This window comes from Lactuca sativa, chromosome 5, assembly GCF_002870075.4.
Source record: "Lactuca sativa cultivar Salinas chromosome 5, Lsat_Salinas_v11, whole genome shotgun sequence".
NCBI classification, from domain to species: Eukaryota; Viridiplantae; Streptophyta; class Magnoliopsida; order Asterales; family Asteraceae; genus Lactuca; species Lactuca sativa.
Window position 1 is genome coordinate 298,877,453 of NC_056627.2, and position 19,600 is coordinate 298,897,052.

At 41.2% G+C, this 19,600-nt stretch overlaps 1 protein-coding gene across 1 annotated transcript; it reads right to left on the reverse strand.

Moving 5' to 3' along the window:
* Positions 1-1,908, reverse strand: LOC111892551 (vacuolar protein sorting-associated protein 2 homolog 1). The gene is made up of 5 exons (XM_023888604.2): positions 1,630-1,908; positions 896-1,026; positions 689-793; positions 362-622; positions 1-274 (listed from the first exon to the last, which is right to left on the reverse strand). Exons 1-5 carry the CDS (start codon positions 1,664-1,666, stop codon positions 131-133), a joined length of 678 nt encoding a protein of 225 aa, XP_023744372.1. The 5' UTR covers positions 1,667-1,908; the 3' UTR covers positions 1-130.
* Between the last annotated feature and the right edge of the window lie 17,692 nt (positions 1,909-19,600).

The window sequence follows — 19,600 nt, forward strand, 5'->3', positions numbered from 1 at the left end:
TATTTGCAACAAACTTTGATACCATAATCGACACAAACGTTCACAAATTCGACCGAAATTTTTACAAAGCATATATTTGAAATACTTTTTTTTTTTAAAGTTGTGAATATGATAATGATGATAATGATAGTTACATTCTTCTCAAATTATCTAACCTCGCCTGTAAATCACTATCAATCCCACCATCATCACCCGCCCCCGCCGGTGCTTCCGCTTGCGCCACCTTCGTCTTTGCAGCCGGGACTGATACAGCCCCCGAAGGTGCATTCATCAACTGCAAATTTCAAAATATTTCATTAAAAAAAATAATAATTAAAAAAAACATTTATCTATTTTTAAAATGACAAAGTGAAATATTTACCTCTTGGTTAATATCGATACCAATTTCATCTAAAACCTGGCTCACGAGTTCTTCGGTTTCATCTTCTTCCTCATCGCCTTCCAAAGCATCATCAATGGCATCACCCATGACTTCACTCACCATTTCCATTTTCTCATTTTGTCTCTCAAATTCTTGCATTATTTTCTGCAATGATGGAAGGTTCATTTGCCTGTTCATTTGGCCCATTGCTTTTGTCACTCCTTTCATCGCTTCACCCATTGCTTGTGTTGACTTCAATGTCTGCTCAAACATTCAAATTAATAACCCTTAAGAAATAACAAAATTAATTATTATTTAGTTATATACCTGAATTCTTAGGGATACACCCTGCAGCTGGGATTTAAGCTTGTAAAACTTTTCAATTTGGTGTCGTGTTCTTATAAGGTCTTTAGCCATCACCTTCACAGCTCCCTGAGAAAAAAAAAAGAGAGAGATTACAAAAATATCACGAGATTTTTAGCATTAGAAAAAGTTCAAGAGTCAAATAAATAAAATCATTAGAATCAAACTTACCATTTGACCTTGTTTGGCACTTTTCTTGATTTCTACAATCAGTTTCTTCTCTTGTGTCTGCAAACCTTGTCTTTCTCTTTCGATTTCTCTTATGGATTTATCAAGCATTCTCTTGTTCTCCCGCAGGAGCTCTGAAAGTGCCAATTATATCTTATTTCCAAAAACCCAAAGATTTTATAAATACATTATCAACCGAAAATAGTGAATTTAACCATATCAATTGATCATTGTGGGAAGTTGTTTACTATATGAAACTGAAATTTCCTACAAAATACAAGCCCCAAGATTGTTCCAAATCAGCCATTCTCTCCCTAAGCAACAGTTCTTAGTTTGAAAATCCATGATTACTACTGGAAGAATAGATTGATTTAGTTTTTATCAACAGTAATCATACTGAAACCAATACGACTTTGAAAAATATACTTAAACGCACTTCTTCTACTCTGTGAATTAATTCTCTATGTTTCACCTAATCCATTTACCCCCAACTTGAGGTTTGACCTAATTCATATCATATTCAAGCAATTAACAGAAATTCAATGAATAAACCTAAATAAGACTAGTAAATTCTACGATCAGGGTATATAAAGTGACGATCCTAATCCAATTGACGAAATTCGATAGCAGATCATCATAGTACTAAACAAATTGCAGATTCCTACAATAACATTTAGATCCAACACAAACCCAATTGAATAAATACACAATATAAAACATGGATCAAGCGTACGAACCAGCGGGTGTTTTCTTCTTGCCGAATAGGAAACTCATGGTGAAATTGGCGATCAAAAAAGAAAAATCCAATAAACCCTGTAAACAACTTCTCGTTCTTGCTCACAAAAACTTGTGCGTTTGCTTTGTGTTCAAGGATTTTGGGTTTCCTTTCGGGGCTTTTTGATCGATTGTTGTGTGATCACTACGCGTTATCGTGGTGGTCAAATGGCGAATAACACGCAGAAGGAAGAATATTATGCTAATTTTGTTATCTACGGCTGAGGATTGGATTGGAACCAAAAGAACCTTCTTTAGTGAGATTGATCGATGAAGTAGATAAAAGCAGGCTTTAATTTTTGATATATTTTATAAAAATTAGGCCCATCATTTTTGTAGTCCATTATCCCATTAGTATTTATAAAAATATTTATAAGTTACGACTTAAAATGAAATCCTTAGTTTTGTATCGACATCTTTTATATGTTCTTTTGTGTTCAAGAAGCATGAAAAGGAAATTCTTTCTTTGAACTTGCCATAACAAAAACAGAACTTGGAAATCTTTATGTTTAGCATTTAGGGTAGATTTATGAAAAAAAAAAGGTATACCGGTAAGGTATAATCTAATATTCTAATTAATATAATGATTTTGGTCGTTAGTATTTGAATATACTTTGAGAAACGTTTTGACCAATCCGACTTATTTGATTACCCATTAACACTTGAAAAATAATCCAAATAGACCAATTTTTGTGATATGCTGGTCGAAATTGTTATTTTGTATAACTACATGGATTTAAAAAATACCGTTTTTTGGTAAAAGATGTCGATATTTCTATTAAAATTTTATTAATAAAAACAAATAAATTCAATAGCAGCCTGGTGACACCCTACTTATAAAAAAAGATAAAGTCTCTTGAGATAGACTTCAGTGATCAAATCAACCTAACTAACTAAATAACGATCTAAAAAGGAAAAGAACATGCTTTAAACTTCAATACAAAGCATAACCAACAAAAAAAATGGACACAAAGTCAAGGCATGTGTTTTTTTTAACGGCGGGTTAATATATGTCTGGAATAGAACTCATGACCTCCTTGTTAGTAACTCCTTGTTAGACACTTTGTTAGTCAAGTGGGCTAGCCCCAACTTGTATCAAGGTGGATGCTTAGTGGTGATATTGTCATTCTTCATAGGAAGCCTCTAAAGGATCTTAGCTTTAGTAGCATTTGGGGAGGCCTTGAGAGTGAGGCTTATGAGTCTCAAGCGGACATCATCAATAATTGTCTTGAACATAGTTTCATAAGGTCCTCTATTATTCTTGAAGATCCTATTGTTTCTTTCAATCCAAATATGGTAGACAGTATCTGCAAGAACTAAACGACGAATAACAGACCAAATGAACTTACCTCTTGGCCTACTTGAGAAAGTCGATGATGTCAAACCACTTGTCGGGAACATTGCTGAGATTTATCAAGTCTATCATCTCATGCCAAATCTGAGATGGATATGAACACTCAAAGAATTGGTGGTTGAGAGAGTCACGGTAAAGATGACAAAAGTTGCAAGATAGGTTTTTGTTGGGCTCCCAGGTACGGATTCTATCATGAGTTTTGAGACAATCTTTAAAGGTAACCCATAAAATGCAGGCATGTCGGGGGATGTTTTGAGGGAACCACACAAGGTGGTTCCAGTCAACATCTGGCTCCTCAAGTCGAAGGAATACGAATACCCACTTTCTTAAGCTACAAGAGTTTATTAGGGGTAGAATAGGAGATACATGGAGGGGGTAGTTGCTAAAAGAACCAATGAACTCACACAAAAGATGAGGACTAACATAATTATCACCAGAGACAATATCTCTTACAGTAGCATCAAGAGAGAAACCCGCTCGGTAAATAACACGAGGTAAGGAATCGAGAGAGGGGACCAACATAATGCTAGTTCGCATACCATGCAGAAGTTGTGTTACCATCACCAAACCGAAATACAATGAAGTTTCTAATATTTTCACGCATACGAAGGAGGTTATGTCAGCCCGCTATGATGTCGCTTTTAGGTGGGGCATCCCAAAAGTTTCGAAATTGAAGTCTATAAGAGTGGATCCATTTCACCCAGAGGGAGTCCTTGTCGGTAAGTGATGCGGAAAGATATGAGGAAAGATGATCTCCTTGCCTAAGGCCATGTTGACCATAAAAAATCCATGAATATTACCATTGATGCTTATATAGTAAGCAATAGTAGAAACACGTGTCATAAGCTAGTCAATCATGCGAAGGGGAAGCTAAAACCAAACAGGGATGTGCGGAAGAAATGAAAATCAACAATATCATATGCCTTTGGATAACAACTTTGAAAGAACGTCTAGAAGGGCTTTGGTGCTTGTGGTAGTCATACATGAGCTCTTGAACAATAAGAACATTGTTTTCATAAGGTGACAATGAATGAAAGCAAATTGATTTTCATTGACCAAAGTGGGAATATGATCTTTTATACGATTCGCAATGATCTTACTTATGCATTTATAGACAATGTTGTAACAGAAAATGAGACATAAATCAGTAACTATGAAGATTTTGTTTTAGATGGTAAAAAATTATTGTAAAAAACACCCAAATGATACAACCTGAAAACATAACAATCAAAATCGAATGATACAACTCAAATATAAGTCATATGTTAGGTACATACTAACCGAGACACGTGTACCACATACTTTTCTTAAAGCAAATTTTGCACGCACTATTTGACTTAAATCATATTTTGGCTAGGCATTCATGTACATATTTATTTTGTTAAAAAGCCTCCTTTAGTGGCACCCCATATAAAGCGGTTCAAAATTGCATATTATTGCTATGTGGGACAACATTCTCAACATATATTCCTAACATAAAACTTTAAGGATCAGTATGAATTCATACGTAAAACCCTATTTTTAGGGGTATAATATTTCAAAATAAAGGCTACCGTATAGGATCAATAAAACCATAACCATATACAAACTAGAGTTGTAATTCTAGCTGTGTTTTTGGGTCCAAACTGTGCACAACCCCATTTTTCAACAAACCTCAACATGATTGAATGTTGCTCTCAACAATACAAAATATGAGAAATCTTCGAAAAAATCCAAATATTTTGGAAAAATTAACGAAAAAGTCCCAAAAAGAATTTTGAATAGTAAAAACCAAAATAACCAGCTAATTTTCCACTGTAGCCCCTTTTGACATTATAAATAGGTAACCTATGCCACATGGCATGCCAAGTTGGACGGGTGCTGATGTGACATGCCATGTCAACGTTTTGTTCTTTAATATGAAAAAATTGGATTTTTTTAAGGAAATGGATTGGGTAGGATTATAATCCACAAATACCCACATACAAACAAACCATGTTTCCATTATGCTATAAGGCTTTTCATGTATTTATTCCTCAAAGTTTATATATAATGTTTAACATACTGAAGACTTTAACAGACGATGACGTCAACGAAGAAGAAGACAACGACAACAACAACATCAATATGCTAAGCATTATATATAAACTTTAAGGAACAAATACATGAAAAGGCTTTCAGTCTAGTGGAAACATGGTTCGTTTGTATGTCGGAGGTTGTGGGATTGAAACCAACCCTTTCCCTTTCCTTAATATTTTTTCATATTAGAGAACTACATGCTGACATGGCATGTCCACCCACATCAAAACCGTCCAGCTTGGCATGCCATGTGGCATAGGTTACCTGTTGAAAACGTCAAAAGAGCTAAGTGAATAAATTAGTTGGTTTCTTGGGTTAATCTATTACAAAAAAACTTTTTTGGAACATTTTCACTAAGTTTCCCAAAATATTGGAACTTTTCTTAAGATTTTCCTACAAAACATAAACATAATATTTGATGGTTAACCAATGCACAATAAGAAGGAATGTTGTTGTGAACAACACAAACTATAAATATATATATTCGATAGTTGAACAATGTATCATATAGATATGTGTGAATCTTTTAAACTTCCCTTATGAGATAAATATATTGTATAAGCCGACTAGTAGACCCAATGTCATTGAACTATTTTATAATTAGTGTAAATATTCAATATACATAACATAGGATTCTTATGTACATATCAATTTATTAGTAGTGTGTCTGTAATAATAGTAGATACTTATCAGGTAATATGGAAGATATTTAGGTATTATATTCATGACAGTTCTTTTTTAAGCGAACCCACTTCTTGCTCACATGGGTGAAAGTTAAAGCTTGATGCATTACATATGGTATTTAAAAGTTATAAATTTATATTGCATCATTATGTAACCCTCCAAAAATCACAATGAATTTAAAATTTTCAAAACCAACCATGAATCAATATCGTTTACAAAAAAACTCATAGCTTCAAAAACATTATTTCAAATCAGAATTTTTCCAAGACCCAAAGACATAAAACAGGAAGCTATGCATGATAACACCTTTGTTTTTCCACGATCCTTTGAAGTACCTGAAACGATAAACTAAAATTGTAAGTCAAAGCATAGTGAGTTCCCCCAAAGTACCATCACACCACATAACAGACAAGAATACAAATATGATCAGTCGTCCAGACCAGACCGCCTCGTAGGGCCTACAACATATCTAGACCGCTCTATGAGCCTTCGGCATAACTGGACCGTCTCGCAGGGCCTATATCCTATCCAGACTGCTCCACGGGCCGTCGGCGTGTGTAACACCCGGTTTTGAAAGTACTCGGTTGTGGGTTCGGAGGACAAGGGTACAGGCGTAATGTGACGATTCGGTCTTTTATGGGTCTCGGGTCTTATTCGGAAGGTTTTAGGCTTGGGGTGTAGCTAGGAGCGTAGGGCTTCCCGCCACCTTTTCGTAGATATAAAGTTCGTCGGAAACAGACTTAGAATGAATAAGTTATAGCACTTTGAAGTTATTAGCATTATTGGTCCCTAATGGAAAAAGATGGCAAGGAAGTACCAAGCATGCAAGGTGATAAGCGCGAAAGTACGCCCAGCGTAAGCTGGAGTACGCCCAACATAGAGGAGTAAAATGACGTGGGTGGTTTGTGAGTACGTCGGGCGTACATAGAGGTACGCGGGGCGTACTCCATTCAGACTTAAACCCTAATTCTAGGGTGTACCATTATAAAAGGAAGAATATGCCTCAATGGTCAGCCTCCATTTCACCCTTAGACAGCCACCATGAAACCCTACTCCTTCTTTGAGTGTTCTTGGAGCTTGGGAGGCCATTAAAGAGCATTTTGGTGTTGTGAATCCATTTTCCAAGCAAGTTAGGAGCAAAGCAAGGTGGTGGTTCAAAGGAGAAACTGTAGATCCAAGATCGTTACTTCATTTCAGATCATCTTGAGGTATAAAGTCTTGAACTATCCTAAAGTATGCTTAGATCTAGTGTAGTGATGTTTTGGACCTTTTTGGTCCCAAGAATGGAGCTTTATGGTTCAAATTTGATTCCTAGGCTTAAAGTTGCCACTCTTAGTGCCAAATGAGTCCCTAAGGCAGAAAGTTGCCATCTTGGATGTCTTAATGGGTTCATGCATGAGTTAAGTTCACTTTCATGGAAATAGAATACCATTTTTGGAGTTTAGGCTTAGTTGTGTCATGTAAAGTCACCAAGTCAGTGACTTTACGAATTAAGACGTTAAAGATGACTTGGATCCGTGATTATAGCCTTTGGAATAGAGTATTAAGTGCTTAATGGGAAAAGTGACTTAACAGAGAAGTAAGTTGGGTGTACATGCATGTACGCGTAGTGTACACACCATGCAGCCTGTATGCCTAGCGTACAGAGGAGTATGCCCCGCGTACTCATCAGATATGGGTTTAGTGTGTTTTGGGCCTCAGATTGGGCCATACATTGGACTTTGATTCTTTGGTCCTTAGTGGGCCATCAAAAGTCAGATAATTTGGGCCAAGAATATGTTTGGGGTTAGGGTAAGGCTCATTAGAGGGACTAGGCTCAATTTAGCAAATTGGGCCATTAGTGGGCCACTAGTGGGCTTGGGAAGTCTACCTAGTATTAGACCTTTCATGTTATGGTTTTTGGGCCTTAGTTTTGGACCAATTAGATAAGGGGTAAAATGGTCATTTTACCCTAAGGAGAATTGTTGGTTTGGACTAATTATTATTTTGGTAATGGTAGCTCGGGGAGTCGAGAGATCAGCAGTTCGAGGATCTGCCAGCTAGCAGCGAGAGGTTTATTCGTAGGATTCTACAGTCAGCTTGTGAGGTGAGTTTTCTCCTGTAGGAACGGGTCTAAGGCACCGATGTCGGCCCGTTTATGTATGTTAGTGTATACCGAATTAAGATCTGATGCCGAGGTTAGCCCGATGTAGTTTATATGCTTCCGGATTACGGTCCGATGTCGGGCGAGGCCCGAGGAAGGTTTATGTGGTTCGATGCCAGGTGGTACTCGAGGAAGGAATGCATGTTTAGTTATACTTGTCTTCGTGATACTTATATGTGCCTGGTAGGGAGGTGAGTATGGGTGGGGGCCCGTATCTCATCACTAGCTGAGTGTGGACAGGTGATAACGTTTTGAAATACTTGATTTACATTTTGATGAAATGATTGATAACTATGGTTTATTAAATGGTTTAAAACGAAATTTTTGGATCATAATTTTGGGATGTTTTAGCGTGACTTGACCGCCTCATAGGGCCTACAACTTATTTGGTCGTCCCCGGGTGTCTTGGCCTACAGCATAAAGCAGGACGGCCTTAACCCAACACAACATGTCGATATATGCAACATATTAACTGTAGTGATCGTCTTCTGAGGTATTAATTAATTTAATGTTAGTGGGCTTTGATTGGTAATTGTCACCTTGGATTGGAGTGGACCTTCATGATTTTGGGGCGAGATGTAAGTTGCCCATAAGCTGTACGCGGGGCGTAGTGTCTTTCGTTTGCGCGGGTTGTGAGAGACGTACGTGCAGCGTACGCGACCAGGTGGAAAAACCCTAATTTTAGGGTTTGAGACGTATTTAAACCCCATTATAGCCTCCCATTTGGCCTCCTCACTTATCCTTCACCCCCAGAAAACCCTAGTTCGTCCCTTTTTCCTTGTTGTGTGTGTGTTTGATCTTTTGGGCTTTTTTTTGTGAAGAAAAGTTGGGAAGAAGAAGAAGAGAAGTGGAAGAAGGAGAACTTGAGCACCTTGAGCTCAAAGATCTGGGATCATTCCTTCATTTGGCATTCAAAAGAGGTATAAAGCTTCCAACTTTCCTCTTGTAAGCTTAGATCTAGGAGTTTTTGGAAGTTGGGCCTTTTAGGTCCAAAGGAAGGATCTTTATCATGCAACTTCGTTTCTGGAGCTTGGGATTGCTATCCTTGAAGCTCAAGTTCCCTCATCGCAATAAAGTTTCGATTTTTGAGGCTTTCATGAAGCCATGCATGAGATCTAGCCACCTTCTTGGTTATAAATGGTTGTTTTTAGAAGTTTAAGCTTAAGGGAGTCTTGTAAGCCATCAAGTAAGCGACTTTATGGTTTAAGACGTGGGATAAGACCTGGATCTAAGATTTTAGCTTCTGACCCGGATTATTAAGCACTTAATGAGACTTTGGCTTAACAGGGCTGTATGTTGGGTGTACAAGGAGGTACGCGCCGCGTACCAGCCAGCAGCCAGTACGTTCAGCGTACCTTGGTGTACGCCCCGCGTACGCTGCCAGTTTGGGCTTCGAGCGTTTGGGCCTCGGTGTGGGCTGAGTTTTGGGACTTAGGGGTTAGGGAGAATAATTGGAGGAGGTGAAAGAAGTATGATTTCCATGAGACATCATCTTCATTTAGGAAAGCTTGTTTCAAGAGATTTGGGAAGATCATAAATGTTTAAACCAGACATCTTTTGGGAGATATTCAAGATAGTTGATATAAAATCCTTAATATGACACCCAATATGAAATATTAAGGCCAGGACCCAACACATTATTTTATAACTCGGAAGAGGGATGCCGTAATCCAAGCTATAAAATATTTGAAGGTAGGTGAATGACGATTCACCAATTTCCACCATGAAAACGAAATAATTATTAGGTTTTTAATTGGATTTGAAACTCCTAGATCTTTTGAGATTTATTGAACTGTTCAATGGCATGTTTCAATCTCGAGTGTGCCCTTCAGGTTTTGTGACTGGGATGCTGAGGATCACAAAACAAGGTGTGAATAACCATGCAAATATACTTGGTACCCTTAATATTTACCCCTCAATCGATGTGCCGGTTAACCACACACGCTCCATCGATACTATGATAAACATTAAGTTACCCTTTTCCTACCTTGTTAAATACGAGTTAGTGTGTCGGTTAACCACACACGCTCCACTAACCGACTTAAACAAAGTGCAAAGTGTAATTTCATGGATTAGCACCTTATTCACATTTTCCTAAGTAACTAAGATTGGGTATTTATAAATGGTTTAGTTACTTAGTATTTATCATTAATACTTTTAATGAATGGAGAATTATAGTCCTTGTCCTACCCGTTCGGCTAACGACCCTCCACCGGTCAAGGAAGCGGTGGGTGAGAGTGGACACCCATTAAACTGTCATTTTATAGGCAGTAGCCTTATACCCCCTTATAGACCGGCTTCGTGAATGAGGCCTACTAACGGTAAGACTGACTTGCTCTTATACATATATAAATATTATTAACTTATAATATTATAAAGTATAAGGGTTGAATTTTAACTCTTTAAAATTCTAAGGGCTTAACTTGGAATTAAAGTATTCATAAGAGAAAACTTTTTCAAATTCCAAAACTTGAGGGCAAGTTTTGAAACTATTCAAAACTAATTAATTCCATAACTTATGAGTTTAAAGTAGTTTTAATTACAACTCTTAAAGTTCCATAACTTGAGGACAAGTTATGGAAGACTTTAAACTAATTAATAAAAAAATAACATTTTTTTATATTGTAACTTATGGAACTAATTAAGGTTACACTTTTTTTATTATTATTTAATGAAGAGACTCTTGAACCTCCATAACTTGAGGACAAGTTATGGAGTCATAAAACCATTTAATTAGAACTAGACTCTTCATTTTGTAACATTTGCCAACTTTTATGAGTTTTATGATTCTTAAATGTGACTTTTCATATAACTTGAGGACAAGTTACAAAAACACACTTTGGAATCAACTCTTAGATTAAAATGGATTGAAATCGACTATTTCGCACAAATTTTCTATTAATCTCAGAACAAGATAATTCAAATCATCAATCTTCAAGAAATTAGCATGAACATACAAACTAATACAAATCTTAAAATTATGACAATTATCTTAGAAATTGGATTAGCATCAACATTACCACATCAAAAACAAGTTTATAAGTCCAAAAACATCTTAGGGTAATGTTCCTGGTCCAATTCTAGCCAAAACAATCGAATATATGCTGTCAGGGGGTCCAACTCGTTGAGTGCACGAACCAACTCGGCGAGTTGGATGCATTTTGCCTTGGACTCGGCGAGTCTACTGTGTAGACAGCATCAAAACTCGATTTTTTCAGCTACTTTTGCAAGTATAACAAGAAAAAAAAGCAGTCTCTAATACCATTGTTGGGTTATGAGCATTCTAACACTCCTAAGTGTACATTCAACCCTAAATACCTTGGATCTATGTTTTCTCTATTATACATGCAATTATGAACATCCAAGGTATTATCCTAATCTAGCATACAAAATAATGAATATAACAAGATAGAATACATACCTCTTTGATGTAGAATGTCTTCATGAAGCTTGAGTGCCTAGTGCCTCAAGTGTGACACCTTAAATGGTTCGCACAACACCAAATACACTTGGAATAACTTGAGAGAAACTTGAACATTCCTAAAATCGGCTAGCCCTTTTTCTTATTATTCATAGTGGCCGATTTTTCCCAAAGAATATGATCTTATATAGTTGCTACAATTAGGGTAAACCCTAATTGTCATGGCCTTCCATTTCCTTGGATCCATGGGTTCAAATACACCATGGAGCATCCATGGACCATCCTATGGGTTTTAGCCCAACTTGATTATCCATGGAGCATTAGCCCACTATACAAGTATGGATGATTTACACAATCAACCCATATATTTAATTAGTCTTCTTTTGATCACTTAATTAATTCTAGATTAATTCTTGATCAATACTAATTAAATAATCCTATTAATATATTAGAACTTATAATATATTAATCAACCTTAAGTGTTATTTCTCTCATTATAGTCTATCCAAGTGCATGATGCCATGCAACCCAAATGGACCATGTCGGGTCGGGTCAAGTCTTACCAATTATAGTTATGGACTTAGACATTAATCCAACAGTATGTAGTATATGTGTCAGTTGATATGTTTATGTTATGCTATGCTCAGTCAGTTCTGGACTTCTGTCCAATGCAGTTAGTTCCGGGGTTAGGTCCGATGCAGGGGACAAGGTCCCAGTCAGTTCCGGACTTCGGTCCGATGCAGGGGACAAGGTCCCAGTCAGTCCGGACTTCGGTTCGATGCAGTTAGTTCCGAACTTTGGTCCCATGCAGGGGACAAGGTCCCAGTCAGTTCCGGACTTCGGTCCGATGCAGTTTCCGGACTTCGGTCTGATGCAAAGGGCAAGACCCTGGTTAGTTCCGGATTTCGGTCCGATGTAGTGGGCAAGGACCAATATGTGTTATATGTTATTGTATGGTATGTGGTAGTTTGGAGGAGCTCACTAAGCTTCATGCTTAAAGTTTCAGTTTTGGTTTCAGGTACTTTCGCAATTAAAGGGAAGAGCTTGGGATGATGGCATCGCGCACACCACAGCTTCAGTTTGTCCTGGGAGTTGATTTAGCTTTTCATTGATATGTTTTGATTCAGTCTTGATACAGTTTTCTTGTGATTATGTGTTATGGTTTTGAGATATTGACGTATGGGTTTTATTTTATGGTATTGAAATAATGATTTTAGTAATGATTAGACAAAAAATTTTGGGTCGTATTTTGGGATGTTACAAGTTGGTATCAGAGCCTTGGTTTGAGGGATTCGGATACACTTTCGGGTGTGTCTGAACTCAAACTAAGGAAACGGTAAAAGATTTTCAAAGGAAAAACATTTTCGAAAAAGGAACTTTTTAAAAGAACTTAGAAAGAAAAATAGTTTTGATAAAGAGTAAAAGGTGTGGTGCGTGTGATCAGCCGAGCTCTAGTAAGTACTCCCAAATTACTCATACAAGTTTATGTTATGATTATCAGTTTCAGTTTCAGTAGAACAGCATGCTAGAATAGGACTAAGGATCTAGGAGGATGCCTTATGTGCCTGCTATATGTGTTTCAGCTTTATGAGAACTGCATGCTAGTATTGAGTAGACAACAGTAGGATAGCCTGTTTAGGTTATGCCTGATAGTATGAGCTTAGCATTGTATGCTAGTACAGTTTATCGTTATGAGGATAGAATTGCTTGAGTGGTTTCATGTGTCCGAATGCTGCTTGCTTTGTTCTTTGTGGGACTCTAAGTGATGGGAGTTAGCCATTATGTGAATACGTCACATCACATGTGAGCAGGGTTGAATAATCTCAGAGTGCTGGATTTGGCCCTATTGTGCAGCTCTTATCTGAGTCCAACCATTGTAGGGACGAGTCTTTTACTCGAAGGATTATCTGAGCCTCATCACATGTGATGGTATTCAGGTGATGACTAATTGGCATTACAAGGAGGCCTTCAGCAACTGAGGATTGGATTGGGTAGAGTTAGAGATTTCCCTATGGCAAGCCTAGGATGAGAGTAGCAGATATCAGTAGCAGTATAAGTGACTTGGTGGAGTCGAGGCAGTACTTGAGGAAAGTACGGATAGATGTGGAAGGTAGTATGGGCCCGTACTACTAAAAGTAGAGGATCCGTACTTGAACCAAGGAAAGCTGAGATGAGACCAGGAAACTTGTGGTAGTAGTGATCCCTCGAAATATATCAGTGTTTCTGACGTTTGTTGTGATGTGTTTTCAGAATGGTGGTTTTGCGCCTTAGACCAGTAGTCGGCAGTTCAGGTGCCGGAGAGGGATCAGGACCAGGCTCGGAGGCCGGGCAGTTGGACGAGCAGATTAGGGAGTTTCTCTCTTCAGAGATTACTCGCATCATACTTGAGCAGACTCCTGTGATCTTTGGTTTGATCAAGGAGGGTATACTAGAGTTGATGGAGGAGAGACTAGGCACATTTCGTGCTGAGGTGGCGGCCATGATGGGGTTACACACACTTACGTTTAGGGAGTTCCGGGCATGCGGAGCTCTGGATTATCACGGGGCGCGGGGCCCCATAGCGAGTACTAGATGGTTGACGGATGTGGCCAACTCTTTCCGCACGAGCAGATGTCCCGAGGGGGACAAGGTTAGATTGACGTCCTGTCTTCTGAAGGACAGGGCACAAGATTGGTGGGAGGAGGTTATGTCATTGGAGATGACGCAAATTTGGATGCTATGACATGGGATGACTTTACTACCAGGTTCAGGGCTGAGTTTGCACGGGTTATTGAGGTGCAACAGTTGGCCAGAAAGTTTCAGGACCTCACCCAGACGACAGAGACAGTGGTGGAGATCACCGCCAAGTTCAGGGAGAGGGCACTTCTCGTTCCTTAGTACGCAGCTGATGAGGAAATGAAGAAGGATCAGTATCATGAGATGATGCGGAGTAATATCCGCCAGTTTGTGAGCCGGTCCAGCTATAAAACGCTGGATGACATGATTGCTAGGGCTCAAGAGAGAGAGAGAGAGAGATTGACCTTGAGATGGAGAGAAAGAGGAAGTCGGAGGTGGCTCCAGGTTTAGGGAGTTCGGGCAAAAAGCCCAAGGGTTCATATCACAGAGCTAGGAGTCAGCAGAGCCACGGTCGGTGTGGCAAGTGTGGGAGATTGCACGATGGGGCGTGAAAGGCAGGGAGTGTCATCTGCTACAAGTGCGGCCGGACTGGGCATATGAGCAGAGATTGTACAGCCACTACTACCACCATTGCGGCATTAGATCTGATTTGCTTCCAGTGCAATCAGAGGGGGCATAAAAAGTCCCAGTGTCCGAGTTTAGCTGCTGCGGGGAAGGTGTCAGCACCTGCTCCTGCTACTTTGAGGATTACAGATGGCCGTCAGGGACGAGTTGAGTTGCCGGTGGCGAAGAGTAGGGCTTTTCAGCTGACAACAGAGGAGGCGCGATCAAATCCTGACGTGGTGACGGGTATGTATTTTTCCCTTATCTCTGCACTTATTATTGATTGTTTCTTATGGTTATATGTTTTGTATAGGGTCGTTCTCAGTGAACTGCATTTCCGCCACATTATTGTTTGATTCGGGGGCTACCCGATCATTCGTTTCTCTTGCGCTTAGCAAGAGGTTTAGGAGAGCTCCAGGAGAGCTAGATTGTCTACTTGAGGTTAAGATAGCAGCTGACAGGACCATTAGGGTGGCGAGGGTACACAGAGGATGTTCTCTACAGTTATTCGATGAGCAGTTTCCGGTGGAATTGATCCCTATTCCCCTGCGAGGGAATAAGGTCATAGTAGGCATGGATTGGTTGAGCCCCAACGGGACGGTGATAGATTGTGAGCTACAGTTGGTGAGGGTTCGCACTCCTAGTGGGGGAGAGTTAGTGATTCAGGGCGAGAAGCCACAGTGTGGACCAGTTCTATGTTCAGCAGTGAGAGCGAGGCGCTATTTCCAACAGGGTTTCGCCAGTTATATTGCCTATGTTTTAGATGCCCGAGAGAAGGGAAAGATGACGGTTGACGATGTTCCTGTAGTGCGAGACTACCCGAATGTATTTCCAGAGGATTTGCTTGGAATACCTCCCGAGAGACAGGTTGAGTTCAGGATTGACCTGATCCCTGGTGCGGCTCCGATTGCTAAGGCACCGTATCGGTTGGCTCCCCCAGAGATGCAGGAGTTGTCTACGCAGCTGCATGAGCTGCTAGACAAGGGTTTTATCAGGCCGAGCAGTTCGCCCTGGGGAGTACCGATTTTGTTCGTGAAGAAGAAGGACAGGTCGCACCGTATGTGTATTGATTATCGGGAGTTGAATAAGGTAACGGTGAAGAACCGTTACCCACTCCCAACGATAGATGATTTGTTTGATCAGCTGCAGGGAGCGTCTTGGTTTTCCAAGATCGATTTACGCTCCGGGTATCATCAAATGCGACTCAGGGATGAGGATGTGCAGAAGACTGCTTTCAGGACCCGGTACAGTCATTATGAGTTCGTGGTGATGCCGTTTGGGCTCACCAACGCTCCAGCCGCGTTCATGGATCTCATGAACCACTTAAGTAGGCTGTTGTTGGATCGATCGGTGATAGTATTCATTGATGGCATCTTGGTTTATTCCAAGACTCAGGACCAGCACGAGGAGCACCTGAGGGAGGTGCTAGAGATTTTGAGGAGGGAGAGACTTTTCGCGAAGTTCTCCAAATGCGAGTTCTGGTTGCGCGAGGTGCAGTTCCTTGGACACCTCGTCAACCAGAAGGGTATTTTGGTAGATCCGGCCAAGATAGAGGCCGTGATGCAGTGGGAAGTCCCGAGATCTCCATCTGAGATTAGGAGCTTCCTAGGTTTAGCAGGGTACTACAGGAGATTCATCCAGGATTTCTCCAAGATAGCTGTACTGCTCACCCGACTAACTAAGAAGTCAGTGGTGTTTCGCTGGGGGCCTGAGCAGCAGGCAGCATTTGAGACCCTCAGGCAGAGATTGTGCGAGGCACGGATTCTTACCCTACCAGAGGGAGTAGAGGATTTTGTAGTCTACTGTGATGCTTCGATCGCAGGTATGGGAGCAGTGTTGATGCAACGAGGCCGTGTGATAGCTTACGCCTCGAGACAGTTGAAGCCTCACGAGGCTAACTATCCTACGCATGATTTAGAGTTGGGGGCAGTGGTGTTTACCCTCAATATTTGGCGACATTACCTCTATGGGGTCCGTTGTACCATTCACACGGATCACAAGAGCTTGAGGTACCTCATGGATCAGCCGAATCTGAACATGAGGCAGAGGCGATGGTTATATATGTTAAAGGATTATGATTCTGAGATCCTTTATCACCCAGGGAAGGCCAACGTAGTGGCCGATGCCCTGATCCGCAAGGCCGCAGCGGCCCCGATCAGGGACATATGTTTGAGGATGACAGTAATTACCCCGTTGTTAGAGCAGATCAAAGGGGCTCAGGTCGAGGGCCTCAAGGAGGAGAGGCAGAAGTGTTGGAGGATTATGGGCCGAGTAGCTTCCTTCGACTATGATAGTCGAGGATTATTGACCCTTCATGGGAGAGTTTGGGTACCTTACTGGGGCGGTGTGTGGCAGGTATTGATGGATGAGGCCCATAAGTCTTGATTTTCCATCCATCCAGGGGCGACGAAGATGTATAGAGATATTCGACCCTATTATTGGTGGCCCTGCATGAAGCGGGATGTCGCTTGGTATGTGGAGAAGTGCCTGACCTACAGGAAGGTCAAGGCAGAGCACTAGAGGCCTCACGGAAAGATGCAGTCGTTAGACATTCCAGTGTGGAAATGGGAAGACATCACCATGGATTTCATCACTAAGCTTCCCAGGACTGGACATGGAGTGGATTCGATTTGGGTTATTGTGGATCGATTGATGAAGAGTGCTCATTTTATACTGATCCACGAGAGCATATCGGCAGAGAAGCTAGCCGATATTTATGTGCGAGAGGTTGTGGCACGGCATGGAGTGCCTGTTTCGGTGGTGTCAGACCGAGACGTCCGTTTTACTTCCAGATTCTGGAAGCGGTTTCACGACGAGATGGAAACTCGTCTCCATTTCAGCACCGCGTTGCACCCCCAGATGGTCGGGCAGAGCGAGAGGACGATTCAAACTCTCGAGGATATGCTCCGAGCATGTGTTTTAGATTTCGGTGGCAGTTGGGATACATATCTTCCGTTAGCGGAGTTTTCGTATAACAACAATTACCAAGCGAGTATTGATCGTCCTCCTTTCTAGATGCTCTGCGGGAGGAAGTTCAGGATCCCGATTTGTTGGGGCGAGGTCGGTCAGCGGGTCATTAGGAGCACCGAGGTGGTGCTCAAGACGACAGAGTTGATCCAGCAGGTCCGTAGTAGACTGCAGACTGCGCAGAGTCGGCAGAAAAGTTACGCCGACAGGAGGCGTTCAGACTTGGAGTTTCAGGTAGGTGACATGGTCCTCTTGAAGGTATCACCCTGGAAGGGTGTCATCAGGTTTTGGAAGAAGGGCAAGCTGGGCCCTGGGTTCATCGGTCCTTTTAGGGTTTTGGCCCGGGTGGGTCGTGTGGCTTACTGGTTGGATCTTCCGGCCGAACTCAGGCAGATCCACAACACCTTCCATGTGTCCCAGTTATGGAAGTGTTTAGTGTACGAGTCAGCAGTTGTACCCTTGGAAGACATTCAGGTTAATAGCAGCCTGAATTACATTGAGAGACCAGTCGCGATTTTGGATTGAAAGACAAAGACCTTGAGGAACAAGGTAGTTCAGCTAGTGAAGGTGCAGTGGCAGCACCAGAAGGGTTCAGAGTGGACGTGGGAATCCGAGGAGGAGGTGTTTGAGCATTATCCGGAATTGTTTTAAGATTCAGTGGCAGCGGACTTCGAGGACGAAGTTTGATTCAAGTTGGGGAGATTTGTAGCAATCGTCTTCTAAGGTATTAATTAATTTAATGTTAGTGGGCTTTGATTGGTAATTTGTCACCTTGGATTGGAGTGGACCTTCATGATTTTAGGCCGAGATGTAAGCTGCCCATAAGCCGTACGTGGGGCGTAACTCGTCGTACGCGGGGCGTAGTGTCTTTAGTTTGCGCGGGTTGTGAGAGGCGTACGCACAGCGTACCTAGAGGTACGCCCAGCATACGCGACCAAATGGCAAAACCCTAATTTTAGGGTTTGAGACGTATTTAAACCCCATTATAGCCTCCCATTTGGCCTCCTCACTTATCCTTCACCCCCAGAAAACCCTAGTTCGTCCCTTTTTCCTTGTTGTGTGTGTGTTTGATCTTTTGGGCTTTTTTTTTTGAAGAAAAGTTGGGAAGAAGAAGAAGAGAAGTGGAAGAAGGAGAACTTGAGCACCTTGAGCTCAAAGATCTGGGATCATTCCTTCATTTGGCATTCAAAAGAGGTATAAAGCTTCCAACTTTCCTCTTGTAAGCTTAGATCTAGGAGTTTTTGGAAGTTAGACCTTTTAGGTCCAATGGAAGGATCTTTATCATGCAACTTCGTTTCTGGAGCTTGGGATTGCTATCCTTGAAGCTCAAGTGCCCCCATAGCAATAAAGTTTCGATTTTTGAGGCTTTCATGAAGCCATGCATGAGATCTAGCGACCTTCTTGGTTATAAATGGTTGTTTTTAGAAGTTTGAGCTTAAGGGAGTCTTGTAAGCCATCAAGTAAGCAACTTTATGGTTTAAGACATGGGATAAGACCTGGATCTAAGATTTTAGCTTCTGACCTGGATTATTAAGCACTTAATGAGACTTTGGCTTAACAGGGTTGTACGCTGGGCGTATAAGGAGGTACGCGTCGCGTACCAGCCAGCAGCCAGTACGCTCAGCGTACCTTGGTGTACGCCCTGCATACGCTGCCAGTTTGGGCTTCGAGCGTTTGGGCCTCGGTGTGGGTTGAGTTTTGGGACTTAGGGTCTTTGGGCCTTAGTGGCCTTCAAAATTCAGTTATTATGGGCCAAAGATTAGTATTGGGCTTGGGTAAGGCCCAATAAAGGGCATTAGGACCAATGGAGCAAATTGGGCCATTAGTGGGGCCATGGATGGGCTTAGAAGGAATTGAGGGTTTTGGGCCATGTTGTGACCCATTCCATAACAGGGGTAAAATGGTCATTTTACCCATAGGAGAATCCCTATTCTGATTTAGTATTTTATTTCCCATGATAGCTGGGAAGCAGCCGGAGCAGCAGTCAGGGATTTCTCATTCAGGAGTTCAGCAGTCAGCATCACGAGGTGAGTTTCCTTCCAATAGGAACAGGTCTAAGGCCACAATGCCAGCCCGTTTAGTTAGCAG

Bases quoted from the DNA above. Each gene is read 5' to 3' on its own strand.
- LOC111892551 (XM_023888604.2), bottom strand. From the start codon at position 1,666: ATGAGTTTCCTATTCGGCAAGAAGAAAACACCCGCTG. The intron at 794-895 runs GTAAGTTTGATT...TTTTTTTCTCAG, and splicing joins GTGCCAAACAAGGTCAAATG to GGAGCTGTGAAGGTGATGGC. The intron at 623-688 runs GTATATAACTAA...ATGTTTGAGCAG, and splicing joins GTGTATCCCTAAGAATTCAG to ACATTGAAGTCAACACAAGC.